Here is a 19663-nt window from a genome sequence, read left to right on the forward strand (position 1 = left end):
CCCCCCCCCCCCCCCGATGGGCTATTCACTTTTTTGACACTACGTCGCCATTTTAAGTCCGATTTTAATGAGCCGTACACCGTTGTTCATGGCTAGGAAGCCGCCACAATTCTTACCTTAATCATTTTTTACTCCGAGTTCAAATTCTAGTAGTGACTGTCGGTATCTCGTTTCACATCATACCTAAATTCCAATTTTTTTTAGTCTGTCGAAAAGGCCTTTAAATTCTGTGAAACTTTTTCTAAAAAATGATTAAGGTAATAATTGTGGCGGCTTCCAAGCCATGAACAACGGTGTACGGCTCATTAAAATCGGACTTAAAATGGCGACGTAGTGTCAAAAAAAGTAAATAGCCCATCGGGGGGGCGTGGCAAAAGAAAAAATGATTTTTGGGACCGCCTTAAAAATATCTTTAATCCTAGGGGTGGACTGGAAAAACTTTTTTTGTCGATCCACCCTAATGTACACACAGGTATTCTGGAAACTACTGTGTTAAAGCAATAATTTGTAAGTGTGGTTGTAGTGCATGGTACAACTATAAATAACAGAGACAGAAGCCGAAAAAAATTAAGAAATTAAAGTGCGAACTGCTGCTAAGAATACTGAACTGAAGAACACGGTATTTTCTTCAAAGCTTGGTCTTAATTCACTAAAATTTTAAAGGAGTCTGGAATTTTATGCAGGTCTTAGTTTAAAACAAGAAAGAAAATTATTATTACTCACTTGTATAATGCGTCAAATATAACTCGTTATGTTCATCGAAGCCTTCCGCATCTGGCAAGTGATCAAATGGGTACATATTCAGTTCGGGTGAACGACCCGAGGCCAATATACGTGGACGATCTTCTTCGATAAGCTTTTCAGCTTCTTGTACATAAATGTCATAAATGCGGGCGGAGCACTTGAGCTATGAGGATGGAGAATTAAAAGTGAATAATTTATTAATAATTTAACCAGTTTTTAGATTATTAAATATGATTTTGAATAATACCTTTAGTCGGCCCTTGATGAAGTGCTGCAGTGTGACAATGAAATTGATCTCCAGCACAGCGGATTCGAGATTTTCTGCAAAGTGACGCTGAATGCCAAATGTGCGTGTAGCATGAGGTGGCGCCTGATAAAATAGAAGATCAATGGGAGTCTTAAGCATAAAACTAAGATAAGTAAACACAACAAATATAAGCTGGCGATAAAAATAGCTAATCTCGCTAACTCGCTTATCAAAATATCAAAAGATATGTATTAAATTTCAGACCGTTGCTATTTAAATTTTAAACTATTTACAACAAAAACAAATTGCAGCAAAACAGTTAGCATCGCTGCAACTTTAACTCAAAAAATACCACTATCTCGCTATACGCTCTACTCAGAAACAACTTTGTCACTTATACGACATGGCAGGTTATGTAATTTCCACCCATTTATTCGTAGCTTAGTTCCAAAAGAATGACGCCCACCTAATGCGATGTAATTTCGACTACTCGACAACTCGACACACAAACGCCCGCAGGAAGCTGCACATTTATGCGCAAAGAATAAAAGTGTATGTATGTGTGAGTGTGTTGGAGAGAGTTTGCATGTGCACGCTTGTGAGCAAGTGACACTTGGCAAAGTCACAAAAAGGAAGATATTCGAATAAAAAACCAGAAATGAACGAATTTTCTGTTGATTTGCGAGCAAAGTCGTAAAGTTGGGAATTTCTGCTTGCGCAGAGCAAACTATTGTAAATATGTATGTATGTATGTATGTATGTAGTTAAATGTGTGTCTGTATGCGTACATAATAAGTGAAGCAGCGAAAGCAGTAAATGCAACCACGCAGAGGTATATATGTACATACATAAGTGTGTGCTATACATACGCTGAGGGAAATAATGCATAGTAAAAATGAATACTTTAGATTTGATTATCGTTTAAAAATGTTCGTATTTAAAAATAATATTTTCATACAAAATTTATTACGCACGTATTTGACTGTTCCCATCTGAGTATTTATATGTAAGTGTAGGGAAACCCCGAACTGGTGAACCAAATTTGTAGTTCTGTACTAGATCTTTATCGCCAAAAACGAACCAGTCCGATAGTAACTGAATCGCCACCAGTTCAAAAGCAGCGATATGTGGTACTTTTAAAAAACAATTTTAGGAATTTATATTTAAAATGACGAATTTAGAACTGGTTCAAAACTATAGAAAAAGGGATGCAGAACGAACTAGATCTCATCTGGCGAATTTTGAACTTGTTCGAAACTACTGAAAAGGGGATGCAGCGGGGGGCTTGTTTACTTTAAATAGACTTTTGCTGCGGCGGGTTTTTTCGTTCAAATACGCTTTCAGTCTGCACGTCGCAGATGCTTTGTCATAGTTTGGTAATACAAAACAAAGCTTTGTGTTAACATATTAACATCTTGGGGCCGTCTGGAATCTAACCAATAACAGTCAGCACCTCTGCAAATTCAGCTACAGCACCTCTGCAAATTCAGCTACAACGTGTTTTCAAATGCACAATTTAATTTACATTCATTCAAACAAATTTGATTTCAGATTGAAAATACATTTATCTGCAAATAGTTAAAAATTGCTACAATGGTAACCCAAAAAGAAAACATCTTGTTACTTTTTTCGTCTACAACTGGTTCGAAACTAGAAAATGGGGTGCAAAGCGAACTAGATCCTATATGTCGAATTTATTAGGACTGGTTCTGAACTATAGAAATGGTAATGCAACGGGGGACAATTTCCAATTCCTATGACATCGCTGTGTTAAATTCGTTAGTTGTTTGCATGCAAAAGAGATTTATCGCGAACTAGTAGTGGTTCTAAATGTACTAGAAGCGCACCAGTTCAAAACTAGAGATTTTCCCCACAGGCTACGCACACCAAGCATGCAGAGCGCCGCTCTGAGAGCGGTGACAACACACACATACATACATAGTACAAATCGCGTGCTGTGATGTTGATGGATATTCAACATTTGAAAGCAAATTTATATGGCTGGGTGTAGCTGAGTGCGCAAAGATGCTTGCCACAAGTCGTTGATATCCGGAGATGGTCGGGTTCGAGTTCCACTGCTGGCAACATGCAAATTAAATTTTTTCTGTTTAGTTTTTGTCTTGATTACTCATCAGCATCCGTGAATGCTTGTTCATTACGAACGCGGTCATTTTAATATGCGCGTAATTGAATTGAATATTTACCAATATACAGTACTTTCGTTGACGTTTATAGTAAAATCAATTACGTTTCTATTTGATTTTAATATTTTTCCCTCAGTGTACAAATTTTCAACGCGCTCAAAGCAGAAAAGTTGCTCAAGAGTTGACACACCGGCCGCAGAGGAAGGGGCGTATGCGCAACGAAAGCGACGTCATCGGCGTCGTAACTCGGAAGTGAAAACAGAAATCGCAATCAGCGCTCAAGTGGCTCCAGGTACCTGCATTACAAGTTCCCATTGCCACTGAGCGTTCAAGTGCAACTTCCGCTTCGCTCAAGTGTGGTTCACAAAAAAACATAATTTAGTTGAAGTAGTTTTCATTAAAAAAAAAACTTGTAATAAAAATTGCGGCGTTGTCGCAGTAAAAATCTGAAATTTTCAATTTTGACTTTGCTAACAAATGCATAAATCAATAAACTTTCATTTCGTTTCACTGAGCAGCAACAACACAACTAAACTCCTGCCGTTCGCCAACCTGCAGCTTATGCTTTCTACTTAAATTCATCTCTAAATTCACTTTTGCTTCTTTCTGCTGCAGTCGATTAAGTCACTCCGAGCTGAATGCATATCTAATTGGATTAAAGTTTTCTTCTGATTTACTCTTAAGCTCACAGGTCTTCTTACATATATAATATGCGTATTAGGTAAAATGGCGGATTATTAGCAATTAGGATGCTACTTGATACATAAAGAATGAGAAATATGCAGAACCGCCTTCAATGCTATGATTGTATTATAACTTGTGTAGGTGTTAAATTTAGAAAATTAATCTTATACTCGTAAATATTTATGTACGTACATTCATAGCTCAAGAAAACCAAACTTGAGAAAAACGTAAAACATTAATTATGAATACATATTTTGTTCTAGTGAGCTACTGGTAGAAGAAGAGACAGCCACAATTTCTGCATTCTCAACTTAAGTTTTGTATTTTTTGTATTATGACACTATTGAATGAGCGATATATATGTATCTACATAAATATTTTCATTTGATAGCTATTTAGTGTTCTTAACCTAAATACTTTAAATTTTTTCTGCAATTAATATGTTTTAGCTCTGAATGACCTTCGAACTTCAACTCGTCCTGGACTTCTAAAATGGACGAAACTATGAATCACCAATCTATCTCTTGGTCCCATTACCATTCTTCCGATTTCGACAGGAAGTGGGTTAAACAGACCGGAAGTGCATTATTTTAACCGGAAGTCCATTCCAGAAAACAGTTTCCGACAAAAGTGAGGTATTTTTGTCCGCAGAATCCGAATTTACCGCTGTAAGTCCAATTCAAAAAGATCGACCTACGGTCACTTCAACCCAAATCAGGGCGAAACCGGAAGTCGGTAATACAACCAAAAGTCAAAGCATCCCCGACTTGGTGAGTTACATTTTTTCGTTTTCCAAAAAAAAAAAATCGTCAGTTTTATGAAACCAGAACGAGTGTAAGTTCGAGGGTCATTTAGGGCCAAATTCACAGTGCGTAGTTAACCACTGACAAAAGTTTAACTATTGATTTTGATATACATATATGTATACACTTAAACTATTGTGAAATTTAAATTTTTTTTTTGTGGAACCAATTTCAAATTTGAATAGAAAAGTTTCGATATTTAGAACTTGTATATTTTCAGGCGATATGAATTTTCATAGTTAACTATGCAACTCTGAATATAAATTCAAAGTTAAACTCTTGTTGGTGGTTAAGTTAAGAATCGTTTAACTAAGCACTGTGAATCCCGCCCTTAGGGGTTGAAAAAGGTACTTCCGAGAAAAAAGGTTCAAACAAAGTTTACGTATTTATTTTTATCCTCAAAATCCGAATCAGTAGTAGAAAAATGTATGTATGTATGCCTAATAAAAAAAAAAAAAATACTTCCGGTCAGTTTACCCCACTTCCGGTCGAAAACGGAAGTCGGTTATATCACCGAAAGATTTGGCGGGTATGTTTTGGCGTTTTCCAATAAAAAGATTTCACTCCATTTTAGAGGGTGTGGACGGACGGGTGGTCTGGGACAACCTGTATACAAAATTCCAAGTCAACAGAATCAAAAAAAAAAAAAAAAAATAGAAAACTGGATAAAATAATTTTTACCCGCAGACATAATTCGGTTACAATTGAATAAATGTATATGTTTGTCCCTTTTTCAGTGTAAATATACATACATTTTTTACTTTCTCGAAGCTCCCTACTACTATTTTTGTCGGGTTTTCATCACTCCTTATCCTCTACACAAAGGAGTAAATAAAGGTGATCACACATTTCATTAAAAAAGTCATACGCCTAATGTATGTATGTATATATGTTGCCTCCAAAGTAAAACAGCGATATTTAACCTAAAAAACTTGTTGGTTTATACATATGTTCAGTCTTCAATCTTGACAACGTTTACTTCTCAATATCAGCAACGAAATTTACTCATAAGCCGAAAAAAAGGAATTGTGTGGGTCGAAGCTGCGGAAGAAAAAATCTAAATGTCTTGCGGTAAAGTGAGTAAAAATTATGTACATATGTATGTAGGTGTGAATGTAGTAGTCAGCCGTGGGCAGTCCAGCAGCTTTGGCAAACCTGCAAGCATATGCCACTCTCGACGTTCTGACACCATGCCGGGGATTTCAGTTGCGGAACTCGACCCCCACCCGATCCCTCGCTACACCCACACAAGTGTGAGCTTGCGCTTGCGGCTGCTTTGGCTTTTCATTTTCTTCGACATTTCATAAATCTGTTCACAGTTTTGGTATTTTCCTCATTTCGTTCCTATTCGCTTTCGGTTTTATATTTGGTGTTCTTTTTTTTGGCAACAATATTTCAAGGTTTTTTTTTTCCCCACTGCTATTGCAGTTTTTATTTTGGGTATTTTTGTTGCTGCACTAGATTTGTTTGACTGTTGGAATGCTGTTAGTAGTTGGCTGGCAGTTGCTGTCCATTTTGGTAAAATGACTTTTAGCCAATATTGATTTCAAATTGAATTTTTTTCCAGTTGCAGTGCATGTTTTCGGGCGATAGCTACTCAAGAAGCACAAGCGGAGAAATTGGACGCATTTCAGAAGTGTAGCATTCATTAAGTATATTTTTTTGAGCAATTTTTTTTTTCTTTGCGGGGGTTTCCTTCTCTCGCTTAAGGATGTCCTTCAGCATGCCTGACGTAAGTTGAGTGTCGCTACAACTAAAGCAAGTGAAATTTGATTGGCTCTTAGCTGTTTCAATGTCGGTATATCCAAGCAAAATTGGAGTTGCAGATTCCTTGGGGGGCGGATAGCCTGAGTGCAGCAAAATCATTAAACTTTTTTCGCTTCTGATTTGATTTATGCGACACTTTAATGAAAATGTGTAACAGCAGCAGCAGAAGTAGTACGTCAAGGCATAAAAAGTGCAATAATGTCGAAGTAATTGAATGTCACACATCAAACATTTGCGAATATGGAGAAGGGTAAAGGGAGTAGCAGCAATTTCATTGAAGGCATCGCTAACTGTCGACGAACATTCGGAAAGTAACAAGCGATAGGTTTAGATTTAGAATACCATCACCAAAACCGTTTACTTACTTGTATATAGCTAAAATAGTATATAGGAATCTTAGACTAAAATTAAAAATAATTTTTCTAATCGTATTCCGAATCTTACCTGTATATCATTGATCCACCATGTCAAGTTCGCTGCTGGCTTGGAGAAATCCGACGAGCAGTTGCCGTTGATAATGTCCCCAAGGCGATAGCGTGAATGAATACCTGTTACGACGGGACGTTGTGTGGGCAGTTCTGTGAGGGAATTTGAGAAAAAAGTTTATGAAATTTCGTCAACGCAAGTGCTCGTAAGTATGGATTGAAATTAATCATCCAACGGATGCCATCCGCACATATCTAATCCGATTGGCAATGTCTTAACCTGAAGCGAAGTATGAAGGATTAGATTCTTGCTAATGGTATCTGTCGGATATCGTAATAGGCATAAATATTTCTATTTACTTTTTACATTAAGTATCCAATTAATGACTTACCTACAACTTCCATCTCGCCGGACACAAAGAATGTATCAAAAGATGGAGCATCGGCTGAAACCTCGCAGCTATATTTACCAGATGTAGGATTACGGATGAAGACGTGAGTAGCATTCGATTCAGACATCTGCAAAATAATAAAGAAACGTGAAATAAATTTATTTGCATAAATATATAATCTCTGGAATAAATTTACATACATACATACATGTTGTATGTGTACAACAAAGACTTTTGGTACATGCTATTTACAAAATGAAAATCACATGTTTCTTCGACAGAATGAAATGCTCAGACACGAATAAAGGAGCGCTAGTGTTCCGGCGGCGTAAAAAGACGCATACAAAAATTTTGCGAAAAAGGGCGCTTAAGAAAAACTTCGGCGAAGAGAGACGCGTAACCTAGTTGACGGCGAAGAGAGATGCGTAATCATAGATTTATTCTTGGGCAAGGACTGTCCCTTCAGCATCATTTCCCAAAAACTCTTTAGGGAATTTACATACAATTACACCCGCAAACATAGCTGACCGCGTCCTTCTTCACCCTCAAATACTTTAACCGAGAACTTCCTTTATATACATACATACATATGTATGAAGGTACGATCCCTGGTCGAAGCGAAACAAAGGTTGGAAAAAGAAAGCGATCGCCCTTCGGGAGGCAATGGCAAACCAACGAGTGCACTTCAGATATGCAAAAACTTCTCAGTAAACCATTTTGCCGCTCAGAGACGGAGTAAATTTGTAGGTCCTTCCATTTGTGTTAAGACATCAAGACGAATACCCCAAGTTGTAAGAGAAGCTCGACCAAAAACTTAGCATATACTAGGGATGTTAATTTTGCGACTTTTTCCGATCCCAGGATTTTCGGGATGGCGTTAGCCCCGGGATTTAGATATTCATTACTTTTCAACAACTTGAATCGAAAAAATTGCTTCTACCCAGCTAGCAAAATGGTCAGAAATCTGTTAGATATCCGTCAGACTCGTCGGCAAAAAAGTCAGAAATCTGTATGACTTTGACCGACATCGGTCAGAGAAGTGTAGGGATAGGTTGACAGGAAATCTAACCGACACGACGTGGGAAATTCTGACTTAATTACCGATGATTCTGACGGGTATCTAACAGCTGTCTGACCAAATAATCATCAGACATATCGGAAGAGGAAATAAATAAAATTATCCAGACATTTCGCCAAGAAATCTGTATGAAACCTGTAAGACTTGTCTAAATAGTCAACTTTTTATTCCGGCTTGTCTGATATCAGAAATTGTCTGGCAAATGTGCTAGCTGGGTATATTGTTTGAGAAGCTCTCCTACCATGAAATAAATAATAAATAAATGGGTTTGATACCTTCTTTTTTATTTAAAGTGGCGTTTTTGTTTTTTCTCTCTGACCGCAGGATTTATTTTGAAGGACTTTGTAATTTCAAAGATATGATTAATTCCAAAAATTGTTAAAAAAAAATCAATGCAATGTACAATAAAAATATGGGTAACAAATGCAACAGAAAATTTCTTTAGAATTTAAAAAATTTAAATTTTCTGGACATTTTCAATATTTACCAGCCCTTCTGCACCGGAAAGTTGAATCTCTGTAAATTCTGCAGGATTTCCTCATTACTGTTTTACCCATACTTCTTCTCTAAGCACATTTCTCTGAATTTTGTAAATCATTTTTCAATTAATGACGTTAGAGTGAAAAACTAAAAGCGCAATTTTACTATATTTGGCTCAGGGTTTCGCGAATATTTTGCTTTTAAAATTTTATCGCGCGGTGTTATATGTATAATAATAAAATACTAATTATGAAATAAAAAAAGAAATATAGCCAATACTGGTCAAGAAATGCAGTTTCTATTATTGCCATCAGTGCAAATTACAAATCCTGAAAATTTTCGAGAAATTAAAAAGTCCGGGATTAACATTCCTAGCATATACTCAGTCGAAGAAAGCAGAATGATTTCATGAAACGTTGTATAAAAATGCCTGCTTGAACACAATTTCATGTATTCAACTCAAAAGAGTGTCCCTTGGGGAACTGATTTCTGTATGAGAAGTTTTAAATACATTAAATTTCTTTATGGAAAAGTAGTCAAATAAGGATTTTGTGATTCTTTAACCTCGCAAAATAAGCGTTAATAAGGATAAACAAAAACCCTACACAATCTGGTTTTCTTGTTGGGTTTCACGCCCATGTAAAAGCTAATTAAAGATTTAATGTTTTTCCAACAATTTCTGAGTGGAAAAAAACGGCGGTTTTGGAAAGTCCGAGTGGGTAATTTTGTATACACATAAATATAAATTTGTAAGTATGCACACAGTTGCGCCATTACAATATAATATACAGTATATGTAAGTACTAAAACACAGCTGTCAGATGTGGAGTATCCTTTGGCACTTCGCTGCCCCTATATGGCACATATTTACATACATATGTATACACATGCAGTGTGCAGAAATGTGCTCCTTTCTTTTGAGTACATTTTTCAGTAGCATGGGAATTTTCAATAAGCTCGCCTTGAATTCGCCGCACATGCTATGTATTTATAAATTTCAGTTCATTGTAATTATGTGTATCCCAACTCTTTGCTCGCATATTTAAGTAGATTTGCATACATATCTATATGAAAGGACATACATACGTACGTACGCAACAGCAATGTATGTACAAATTCAAGCATCGTAATTTTTGTCTTTGTGTACAACTATGTACATACTTACATACATTCTGATACAATGCGGAATGCGTATGGCGTTGCAATTGGCTGCTCTGCAACTATAATGCAATTTTAATGAGTTCTTGTGGGTTTTTTATGAGCCAGGGGCCTGCTGGTGTCAATGTGTAAGAGAAAGTTCGATATGACTATTTATATCATTTCGCGTGCCTTACGGAACAAGTTGTAGAGACTGCTGCCGATTTCGTAAGTATGTATGTATGTACATACATTGAATCTGTTTAGTGTAATGCTTTTTAATTTTGACTGCAAAATAGATTTTAGCAGAGAACGCAGAGCATTAACCATAGTTTCCAAAACGCATAGACCAGTACCAAGCCAAAAAGCACTAGTCGTCCGTTAGTCCAGTATAGTACTGGGCATGAGCACATATCAAATGAATTAAAGTCTTAAGCGAATGCTTTTGGGAATGCTTGGTGGTCGAAGTATGTATGTAACTGTACAAAGTGTTGGCGAAATTCAAATGAAAAAAAGTAGATAAGTATTTGAGCATGGTTTGGGACCCGAATAAGAAATGTTGCAATGAAAAATAAAAAGACAAATACTTGCGAAATTAACTTTTATTTTCCTAAATGATAACAGAGTATTCTGGAGCAACAAAATGTTTACTTTTAATTAAATAATTTCAACTGAAAAGTGTCAACAATTTAACCAACAACAAAATCATAAACATAAATAGATCAGTCGCAATATTAAAGCATCTTTCCGAAAGGAAACTTTAAAAGCGTATTAAAAAATTACGAAAAAATAGAAGTTTATAAATCGTGAATAAGTTTCCGACATCCTAGCACAAATACATACATATGTATGTAATTAAAACTGAAATTCTGCTGCATTTGCGAAAGCCTTTGAATGATTCTCAATGCTGGCCGCCAAGCATCCAGCGTAAGTGCGCCAAAAAGTATGCTACGCAAAATATGTAGGCTGATTATATTACAGATTTCTCGATTAATTGTGAGCGAATAAAGGCAAAAAAATACATATCTACATACATATGTACGTCAGAAACTTGCTGGGCTCAAGAGCAACGGTAGCAAAAAGATATAAAGAAATTAAAGAAAGTAACAATCTTCAGAATACATACAATTTTTTTTTTAATTTACCAGCAACGTGAAAAAATATTAAATTTGCAAATAAAAGAAAATTAATTTTCACCGTCCTGAATAAGTGACGGCGACAATGTCTGCAAGGACGCACACATTAATGAATGTACATACATATGTTGGTGTGAATAATTGTGGAATCCTATTTCTTACTCTTTGTTACAATATTTCACATTTAATTTTTGTAAATACAAAATACATAATACATTTAGGGGATTCACAAGACGTGTTAACCGTCGTAAAATCTTAAGGTTAACATCTTTTTTAATTAAAATGGTTTTAGGGGATTTCTAACTAAACCGAAATTCTTTTAAACTGATAAAGAATATATAATTAGCCAACCCCCCAACCATTTTAACCGCTATTTTACATAAACAAGTGTTAAGCTTAAGATTTTACGACGGTTAACACGTCTTGTGAATCCCCTAATTATAATTGTAGTATGTAAATATATGTACATATGTATGTACATACAAATAGCACATGCATAAATTGATTTTATACTCACATCCACTGTATATCCGCCGCTAGCAGGGAAAATCTTCAATGCCGGATTCTCTTTCGGCGTGTAGCGATAAAATTCGCGTCGTCCGCGATACCATTTAACAGTGTATAGATTGTCATATTCCAGGTTGTAATTGCAGATTAAGATAGCATTATCGCCACGTTTAACGGCTGACGGTATAGAGACGCTCACGTTGCTCAACGCTGTGCTGGTGTCTGCGGATGAAAAGATCGAAATAAAGGAAAATCTCGAATGAGTGTTGGTCGTTCGGGGAATGAAATCCATATAAGCAAAGTGAGATGAATAAAAAAAGGTTAAAAAAAAAAACAACCAGAGATGTGTAGATTCGCTTTTGCTCCCTGCTTTCACGCCTGGGCTACATGTACATACATACATTTGTATATAATTATACTATTCACCAATGTTTCTTTTCTCTTGTTTAATATCAATTTTTGGTGTCAGCCTATAAGCTGCGATTTCACGTACGCACACCGACATGTGGCGCCACGCACAGCCCAGCCGTGGACACTTCAATTACGTTAATTGATTGTCAGCAATATTATACATCGGATATGCGGAATCGCATTGCAAATTAAAACTGCAGACGAACAACTTTGAAGGCGAGTGTAAATGAATATTGTTGATAATATGTACATATGTATGTATGTGTGAGAGGATTCGTAAAGGCATGCCATTAATAATATACACCGAGACAAAGGTGTTTTTGTTTTTTTTTTTTCTTAAAATTTTTATCTTTACGAACATATTTGTATACATATTCAGTAGCGTAGGCCGAAAATCTGCTTTTTTTAGAATTTTGATCGGTTATTGGTAATAGCAAATATATGGTTCAATATGCTCTAAAAACAATCTGTGTGAAAGATGACAATTCTCGGTCAATATCTTATTATATTAATTAATGTATTTATTAATTTTTACTTTTTGAGCACATTGAACTTTAATGGACTTGGGCGAGTCCAGGATATTGACCAAAAATTGTCATCTTTCGCACAGATTGTTTTTAGAGCATAATGAATCATATGTTTGCTATTACCAATAAAATTCTAAAAAGCGGATTTTTGGCCCACGCCGAAAAAATGAGGAGCGTTTCTAAATAAATGCCTTCAGGAAAGGATTTTTCAATAAGACCTTCTCTTTGGATGCTTTATTATTTAGATGATCTTTTAATAGCGCTGCTATTCGAATGCAGACGAGAAGGTGGGTTTCCATGGCTTCGAAAGTCAAGTAAAAGAAAAAAAAAACTCACAGTAGACGCATCGTTGCGTGTCTACTACAACGGTAAAATTGCGGTTAAAAAGGTTGCATAGTAAAACTAAAATTTGAATTAGTAATAAGACCACAAGCAGACTCTATATTTGATGACTCAATTACTAAAACTGTTTGTTCCACTGATGATGAAAATAATAATTTGTTTCCTTCTAAGGGAAGCTGAATCAGAAGGCAGTCTTTAACATCGATAGCGTTGTTTAAAGGGAAGTAAAATTTCCCAAATATGTACATACATATCACCAAACAAAAAGAGAACCACATTAAACTTGAAGAGAAAGCAGGTCATTTCGAAAACTGGGTCAACGCCAAAAACGCCACATTGAGTGCTTGTCCGACAACGTAAACGATCATTTGCTTCGGTAATGTTGTTGCCCGCCGCCACAAAGCACACGTCCACTTAAATTCACATTGTATGTACATACATAAAACCATATGTAAGTACATATGTATGTATGTGAATATTGTATGAAATATGCATACATATATGTATTTATCTCAACTACCGATGGCGACTGTTGCTTCAGTGTGTACGTGTACATACATACAAACATTCATTAAAAGCGAAACAGAGCACCCGAAACGTGCGTTTTGGGTAAAAAAAAAAGCGCAAATTTAATCAGATCCGCGACGCTTTCATTTGTAAGTGTGTGTGTGTAGTTACTGCCAATGGCGCTAAATGCTGAGATCACACTATGGAAATGGAAGCACCGGCATGTCATAATGACTTGGTCAGGGTTTTTTAGGGCCCTGCTGTTGGATGATGATTGCCTGTTCACATGCGTGTATGATACTTCCTAGATTTAATGAAATCGAAAGTGAAAATGGAGTCATAGCTGATATGCACTATATCTATATACTATACATACATACATACATACATACATACATATGTATGTCTATACATTCAGAGATTATATGCAAATATGTGCTTATAAGTAAGTTTGTATGCATATGTATATGTATGATGTACATACTTATTATATGTAGTATGTACAAGAGAGATTATTCAAGAAATCAAGGCTGTTATTAGTTTTGTTTGAGGTTGGTCATGAAAAATATAAGCAGACCATTAACAATAGCTACGCTGAGAGAAAAACTAGAAAGCAGCAACAGACTATACTTTTTTTTTAAATCTAATTACCGGTAACACAATTTACTGGGTTTAGTTTCCTACATAAAGGAGATATATCGCAAAAACTGGTATCTGAACAATCAGTGGTATACGAGATAAGGCTTATACAGCATAGATTTTGACGATTTTCTCAGTAGACTTTGTATTATTATTTATAAAATATCTTACAAATTTATCGGTTTTAGCTATTCAAATAATGTTTTACAGTAAAATCCCATATCTGAACAATCAGATGTATGGAAGATACATATATGTATGTTATAGTCACCCGATCCTTGTTATTTTCACTGTAAGTATTCTGTTAATAATGAGTGAAAACAGCGCGAAATTTCATGTTCCTAGCTGCATAAATGGAGGAGTTATGATAAAAGACCTCATATCTGAACAATCAGTTATATGGGAGCTATAGGTTATAGTGACCCGATCTTTGTAATTTTCACTGTAAGTATTCTGTTGATAATGGGTGCAAGTATTGCAAAATTTCATGTTCCTAGCTGCATAAATGGAGAAGTTATAACGAAAAATCTCATATCTGAACAATCAGTTGTATGGGTGCTATATGTTATAGTGGTCCGATTCTTCCGGTTCCGACAAATGATTAATACATTATAAAAATACACCCTTCTATAAAATTTTATCCGGATATCTCGAAAACTGAGAGACTAGATTGCATACAAACAGACGGACAGACGGACATGGCTAAATCGACTCAGCTCGACGCTCTGATCATATAAGTATACATTTTAATGGGTCTATCTCTTTTTATTCTGGTACTTACAAACATCGGACCAAAGTTATAATACCATTTCATGCTCATGAAAGGTATAAAAATATATAGTATATATTTTTCAAAACTATATAAACTAGTAAAAAAGGTAAAATAAAAAAAAAATAAAATTAAAATAGGGCAAAAATAAATAAAAATATTTTTAAAAATTAAATAAAATTAAAGAAATGTGTTTTTTTAACAAAATCTAAGATTAATAGAAAAAATTAAAAAAAAATAAACAAAATTTGATCCTTAAAAATAAATTGAATGAAAAAAAATCTTTTCAAAACAACAAAATCTTAAGAAGTCAAAAAATAAGTTTCTAAAAATTAAAAAGAATGCAAATTGCATTTCTACTACATCCACCACCTGAAGTAAAAAATCTACCACATCTTAGAATTTTTCTCATTTAACAATGTGGATGATTTTGCCAACCCTAATTTTCTGTTTACTTTATGCACTATATTGCACGTTTAATAATATATAGAATTATTTCAATATTTCAATTTTTTGGGAAGGTCTAAAGCCTAAACAAAGTAATACTAAAAAGAAATTGGTATAGTTTACGTACTGTTACACACAAAAAAACAATACAAATGAGAGTATTTAAGAGAAACTATAACAGAGTATTTGCCCTAACACTTATAAAACGGAAGTACTGCGTATTTCGAATTTGAAGCAGAGCGTTTTTTTCATAACTTTCGCTCTAAAATTTTCTAACGCCTGCAAAGCATACACAGTCGAATTTTTTCAGTGTACTCAGTACTTCCCGCTATGAGTTCATTGAACTTTAATTATTTGTATAATTAAACAATGTCTCCGACAAGCTAGAATAATATCTGACACTAGCTTTTGTTTATTAGCAACAATTAAGTACCATATGCTACCTCCGCCCATTTTGTCGACCTTCTCAAGCACCGATCGTTCGAAATGCGGAATTGTGAGGGAGAGTATGCACAGGCAATCAGAAATCACAAATAGTGTACTACACGAGTATCGCCAGAAAGAGTACATTGAACCGAACTTGTTAGTTCAGCAGAACTACTGACGTAACAGATCAACCTAACAGCATGCCTACGACGCCTGTCATCTAACTAGAAGCGATTATTTCATTTATGTATATTTTATAACAAAGATTTAATTTGAACACTGGTGCTCGCATAAATTTACTATTTACAGGCACTTTTAGTTATTTTTTAATAGATGTCTTAGAAATATAAATTTAGTATACTCATCCATCCATCTTATTGCATCCAACAAGTTGTGCGGATTTTATTTTTTTTGCAATTCATTGAATTATCAATAAATATCAACTTATCGAAATTTATCGACAAACTGGAAGTTATGGGGTATATTCCCGTCCTGCCAAAGTCTCCCAAAGACCTTCAAAGATATACATAAAATATTGTAGGCTCGTTTTTGTTAAAAAAGAAAGTGATTTTCCGGTAAGTAATTTTGTTCCTTCAAACGACGCACAGTGCCTCCCTTTCATATAAAATGTGGGCAAAAATAGGATTGTGGACACATTTGAATGAAAATTTGTTTCGTAATCAACTTGGGAGCGCTGAATTCAAAAATGCAATTGGTTTTAAGATAACTTTATACTTCCACTGTAAATGCAGTTTGAAAATTTTGGTACTTGTAGCATTTACATACGTATGTACATATAGTTCGCTCTATTTTAAAAGGAGAGGTGTCAAATAACAGGGCTTGGCCCGTAGATGTGCGATAAAGTTTTATTTTTTTGAAACGAGTTGCCATCTGTTACAAATTTTATTTAAATTATTTAAAAAGTTGAATTAGATATTGGGTATCAATTGAAATGGTTCTGAAAATGCTTTACTTCCAAACGATACGTAGAAATGTTGCCACATTTGTAAAAAATCAAATTCAGTTTAACTAAGGGAATAAGGTAATTGAAATGTGTATTGGTATCAGATAAAAGAACAAATTATACATACATATTAAGCAAAAAATAAGTGAAGAGTAAAAACATTCCTTCGTTAATTTAAGAGTCCAGTAATTTAAAAAGGGTTTTAATCAGAACAAATCACTGATCGGCAATGTATGTATTTGTAATTAAATAACAAATACGATATCGTAAACCTTTGGTTTGACACAATGATTATTTGAGTTTAACTAAATTTGACTTTACAAACAGGTGGCAACCCTCTTCGTAATATTTGCAAGCTAGAAGCTTCTTTAACCTGTTTCTTCTGACTCCCACATGGTGATACCTATCTATTCCAATAACCTAATTCCTTTAATTCCAATAGAATTTGAATTTTTAACAGGTGGCAACTCTCTACATGGAGTTAAGAAATAAACCCTTTTCATACACATTTCGATTGATACCCATCTCTTAGTAATTCATTTAACTTATTAAAAAATTCGAATTTAATTTTTTAACAGGTGGCAACTTTTTAAAAAAATTAACGTCTAATGTCAACAGATCAAGCTTTTTAAACTAACACTTAATTTTCGAATATAGAAGACACTAACAAAAAATGAAAATGCATTAGGAAAAAAACGCATTACTTCAAAGCTAAGAACCTGGACTATTATCATCCCATTTAAATTTAAATTTATTTTTTTTTTTCGATAAGAAGAAATAGTTTATTCTGGAATTTTTTTTTTATTAATTTTATTCCAAAACTTTTAATCTTGTACTATCTATATGGAAATAAAAAACGTCAAACCAACATTTTATTGCAAAGAATGTATTTTTGACATTTGTTTCGGTGAAGAGTTTTACGCGTGGCTATGCTCTGATTGAAATTCTTAGTATACAATTTGTTGAGTCTAGTGGCTTCCGGGCGTGATATCATTTATTTTATAGTGAAATTTCTGTTTTATTCTTTTTAGTGGATAAATTACCTTTGTAAAAATACCTAACACGTTCACATTGCAAACAACGAATGTTTCGATTTATGCCCACTTAGGCGGCACTGTACGACGTGCTAAGTTAAAAAAAAAAACCTCTCCAAGCGTCTTAAAGAATTAGAAAAAAGGTCGAGGTGTTACATTTTTTTTTCTGTTGGACGCACACCTTGTAAACTGGCTGCTGATAAGTGACCAAAAAAGTCGAGGTAAATTTAATTGGAGCGCATTGATTTTAAATTTTGAAGGATAGTAAAATGTTTACAAACAAAGGGTAGGTAGTTCGGACAAAGGCCAAGTAGTTAAATAGCGACGCTTGTAGAAAATGAACATGGCCACGAATTGTTAAGAATATGTAATAACGGCTTAAAATGTTGTTGACATTTATACAAATGTATGTACATACATACGTATGTATGTATATTGAATATTTAAATGTATGCATATATATTGTTATGCGCGGAAATGCAGCAAACCAACTACATACATATGTACACACATACATATTTCAATTAATGCATCAAGCTGGAAATTTGCTCGCCGACTGAAATTTTTGATGGTTTATTTTTATTTTTTGAACTTTACATGTTCGGTTTTGTTTTCGAAATTCAATTTAATGCTTTAATTTGTGCGCTTAAACGCAGTTTGGCTGGCAGTCATTAAGTAAAATACAATAAAATGCGAGAAATGATGAGCTCCATTGACTTAAGCCCAACTCATTTCATATCTGCGCTGTTGCTGGTTGACCTTAAAGAAATCACTTATTGACATTGCCCGTGACTTAAATGCGCTTACACGCTCATTTATGTATGTACATATGTATGTATGTACATATGTGCATGACTGCATGTATTACAATACGATTATGACGAACGATCAGATCAGTCAATGTGAAGCATAAATTTGCTTGTTGTTGGCGGTTGGTTGGTTGGTTGGTTGGTTGGTTGGTTGTCAAGCGATTACATAGGCCTACCAGCATAACTTCCGTGGGCCGATTTGTGAGCCCACTTGGCGACATGGCGGTTTATACATTTATGGAGTTTTTAATCGCAAGGCTTAAACTAAGTGCATATCTGTATCGGTAGCATCGCTTTGCTGCTCGTTGCTCATGCAGCGCTATCGGCTAGTGTTTTCGTCGGTTGAACGAGCGGTTGCTTGTTCAGTTGGCATTTTGGTAGTATATTATTAATAAACCATACAACGAACCAGCCTTGCTTTAAGGTAATTGTTTAAGGTTTTCCAAGGTTCCTCGAATATGAAACGTAAAAATGAAAATACGACAAGGTTTTCGTTAACTTGTACACATGTATGTATGTATGTATGTATGTATGTATGTATGTATGGGTATTTTTTTTTTAATAAATTTTTAATAGTAAGATTGTTTTGAAATGCGTTGCCCACCTCCATTTTCTGCTTACCTGTGTCTCATAGAACAGCTGCAAGCCTAAATTTACCGACTAGACCAGCTATCGATGAGCAGCGGCGCTCTAAGTGGACAAATGCTTATTTTGCTTAAAGAAGTTTCTTGACTAGGAGCTGAAGCTTCTAAACAAAACTAAACTAAAAGAATACTCAGGCATTAAATATATAGATAATATTCTATAGCAAGTGTGTATTCTACGCAAGTATGTATAGTATGCAGCGAGAACCGCTGCTCATCTATTTTGCTAGCACGCAGTACTTCGCCAGTGAACATACAAACTACTTTACCCCTAAACGTGGTACGACAGATAGATAGCCTGATTAGTTTTTTGTGCTATTTTAGCCAGGCGAACAGCGTTTATGCAGAAGCGAACTCGCGCCTTCCGACTTTTCGAACAGAAATGGTTAAAACATTTTTGATTTTACGTAAATTATACATATACATACGTAGTATATAAATATGTATATTGTATGTATGTATGTATATGTATTTAAATGCATACATATGTATGTACAGTCGGAACGTGCAAAATTGCGGAAGCAGCAACGCAACCCAGCTCATAGCAACAGAAAAGTTCAAAGAAAACGAACGAAATTAAATAAATGCAAATTTCAATAA

General features: G+C 34.9%; 1 protein-coding gene across 5 annotated transcripts in view; it reads right to left on the minus strand.

The window, feature by feature from the left end:
* LOC118735986 overlaps nt 1–19663 on the minus strand; it is a 370373-nt gene that overhangs the window by 9218 nt on the left and 341492 nt on the right. For 4 of the 5 annotated variants that reach the window (XM_036466077.1, XM_036466076.1, XM_036466075.1 and 1 more), the window contains 5 exons: nt 11555–11766; nt 7207–7333; nt 6834–6967; nt 992–1114; nt 724–907 (listed from right to left, as the gene is read on the minus strand). In XM_036466077.1, the coding sequence (XP_036321970.1) occupies nt 724–907; nt 992–1114; nt 6834–6967; nt 7207–7333; nt 11555–11766 (780 nt within the window). Of the gene's footprint in view, nt 1–504; nt 668–723; nt 908–991; nt 1115–6833; nt 6968–7206; nt 7334–11554; nt 11767–19663 lie in introns of those variants that run through there. The other variant, XM_036466079.1, reaches the window with a different exon arrangement.

Source organism: Rhagoletis pomonella, unplaced genomic scaffold, assembly GCF_013731165.1.
Source record: "Rhagoletis pomonella isolate Grant_MI unplaced genomic scaffold, Rhpom_1.0 Rhpom_scaffold_00003, whole genome shotgun sequence".
In the NCBI taxonomy this organism is placed as follows: domain Eukaryota; kingdom Metazoa; phylum Arthropoda; class Insecta; order Diptera; family Tephritidae; genus Rhagoletis; species Rhagoletis pomonella.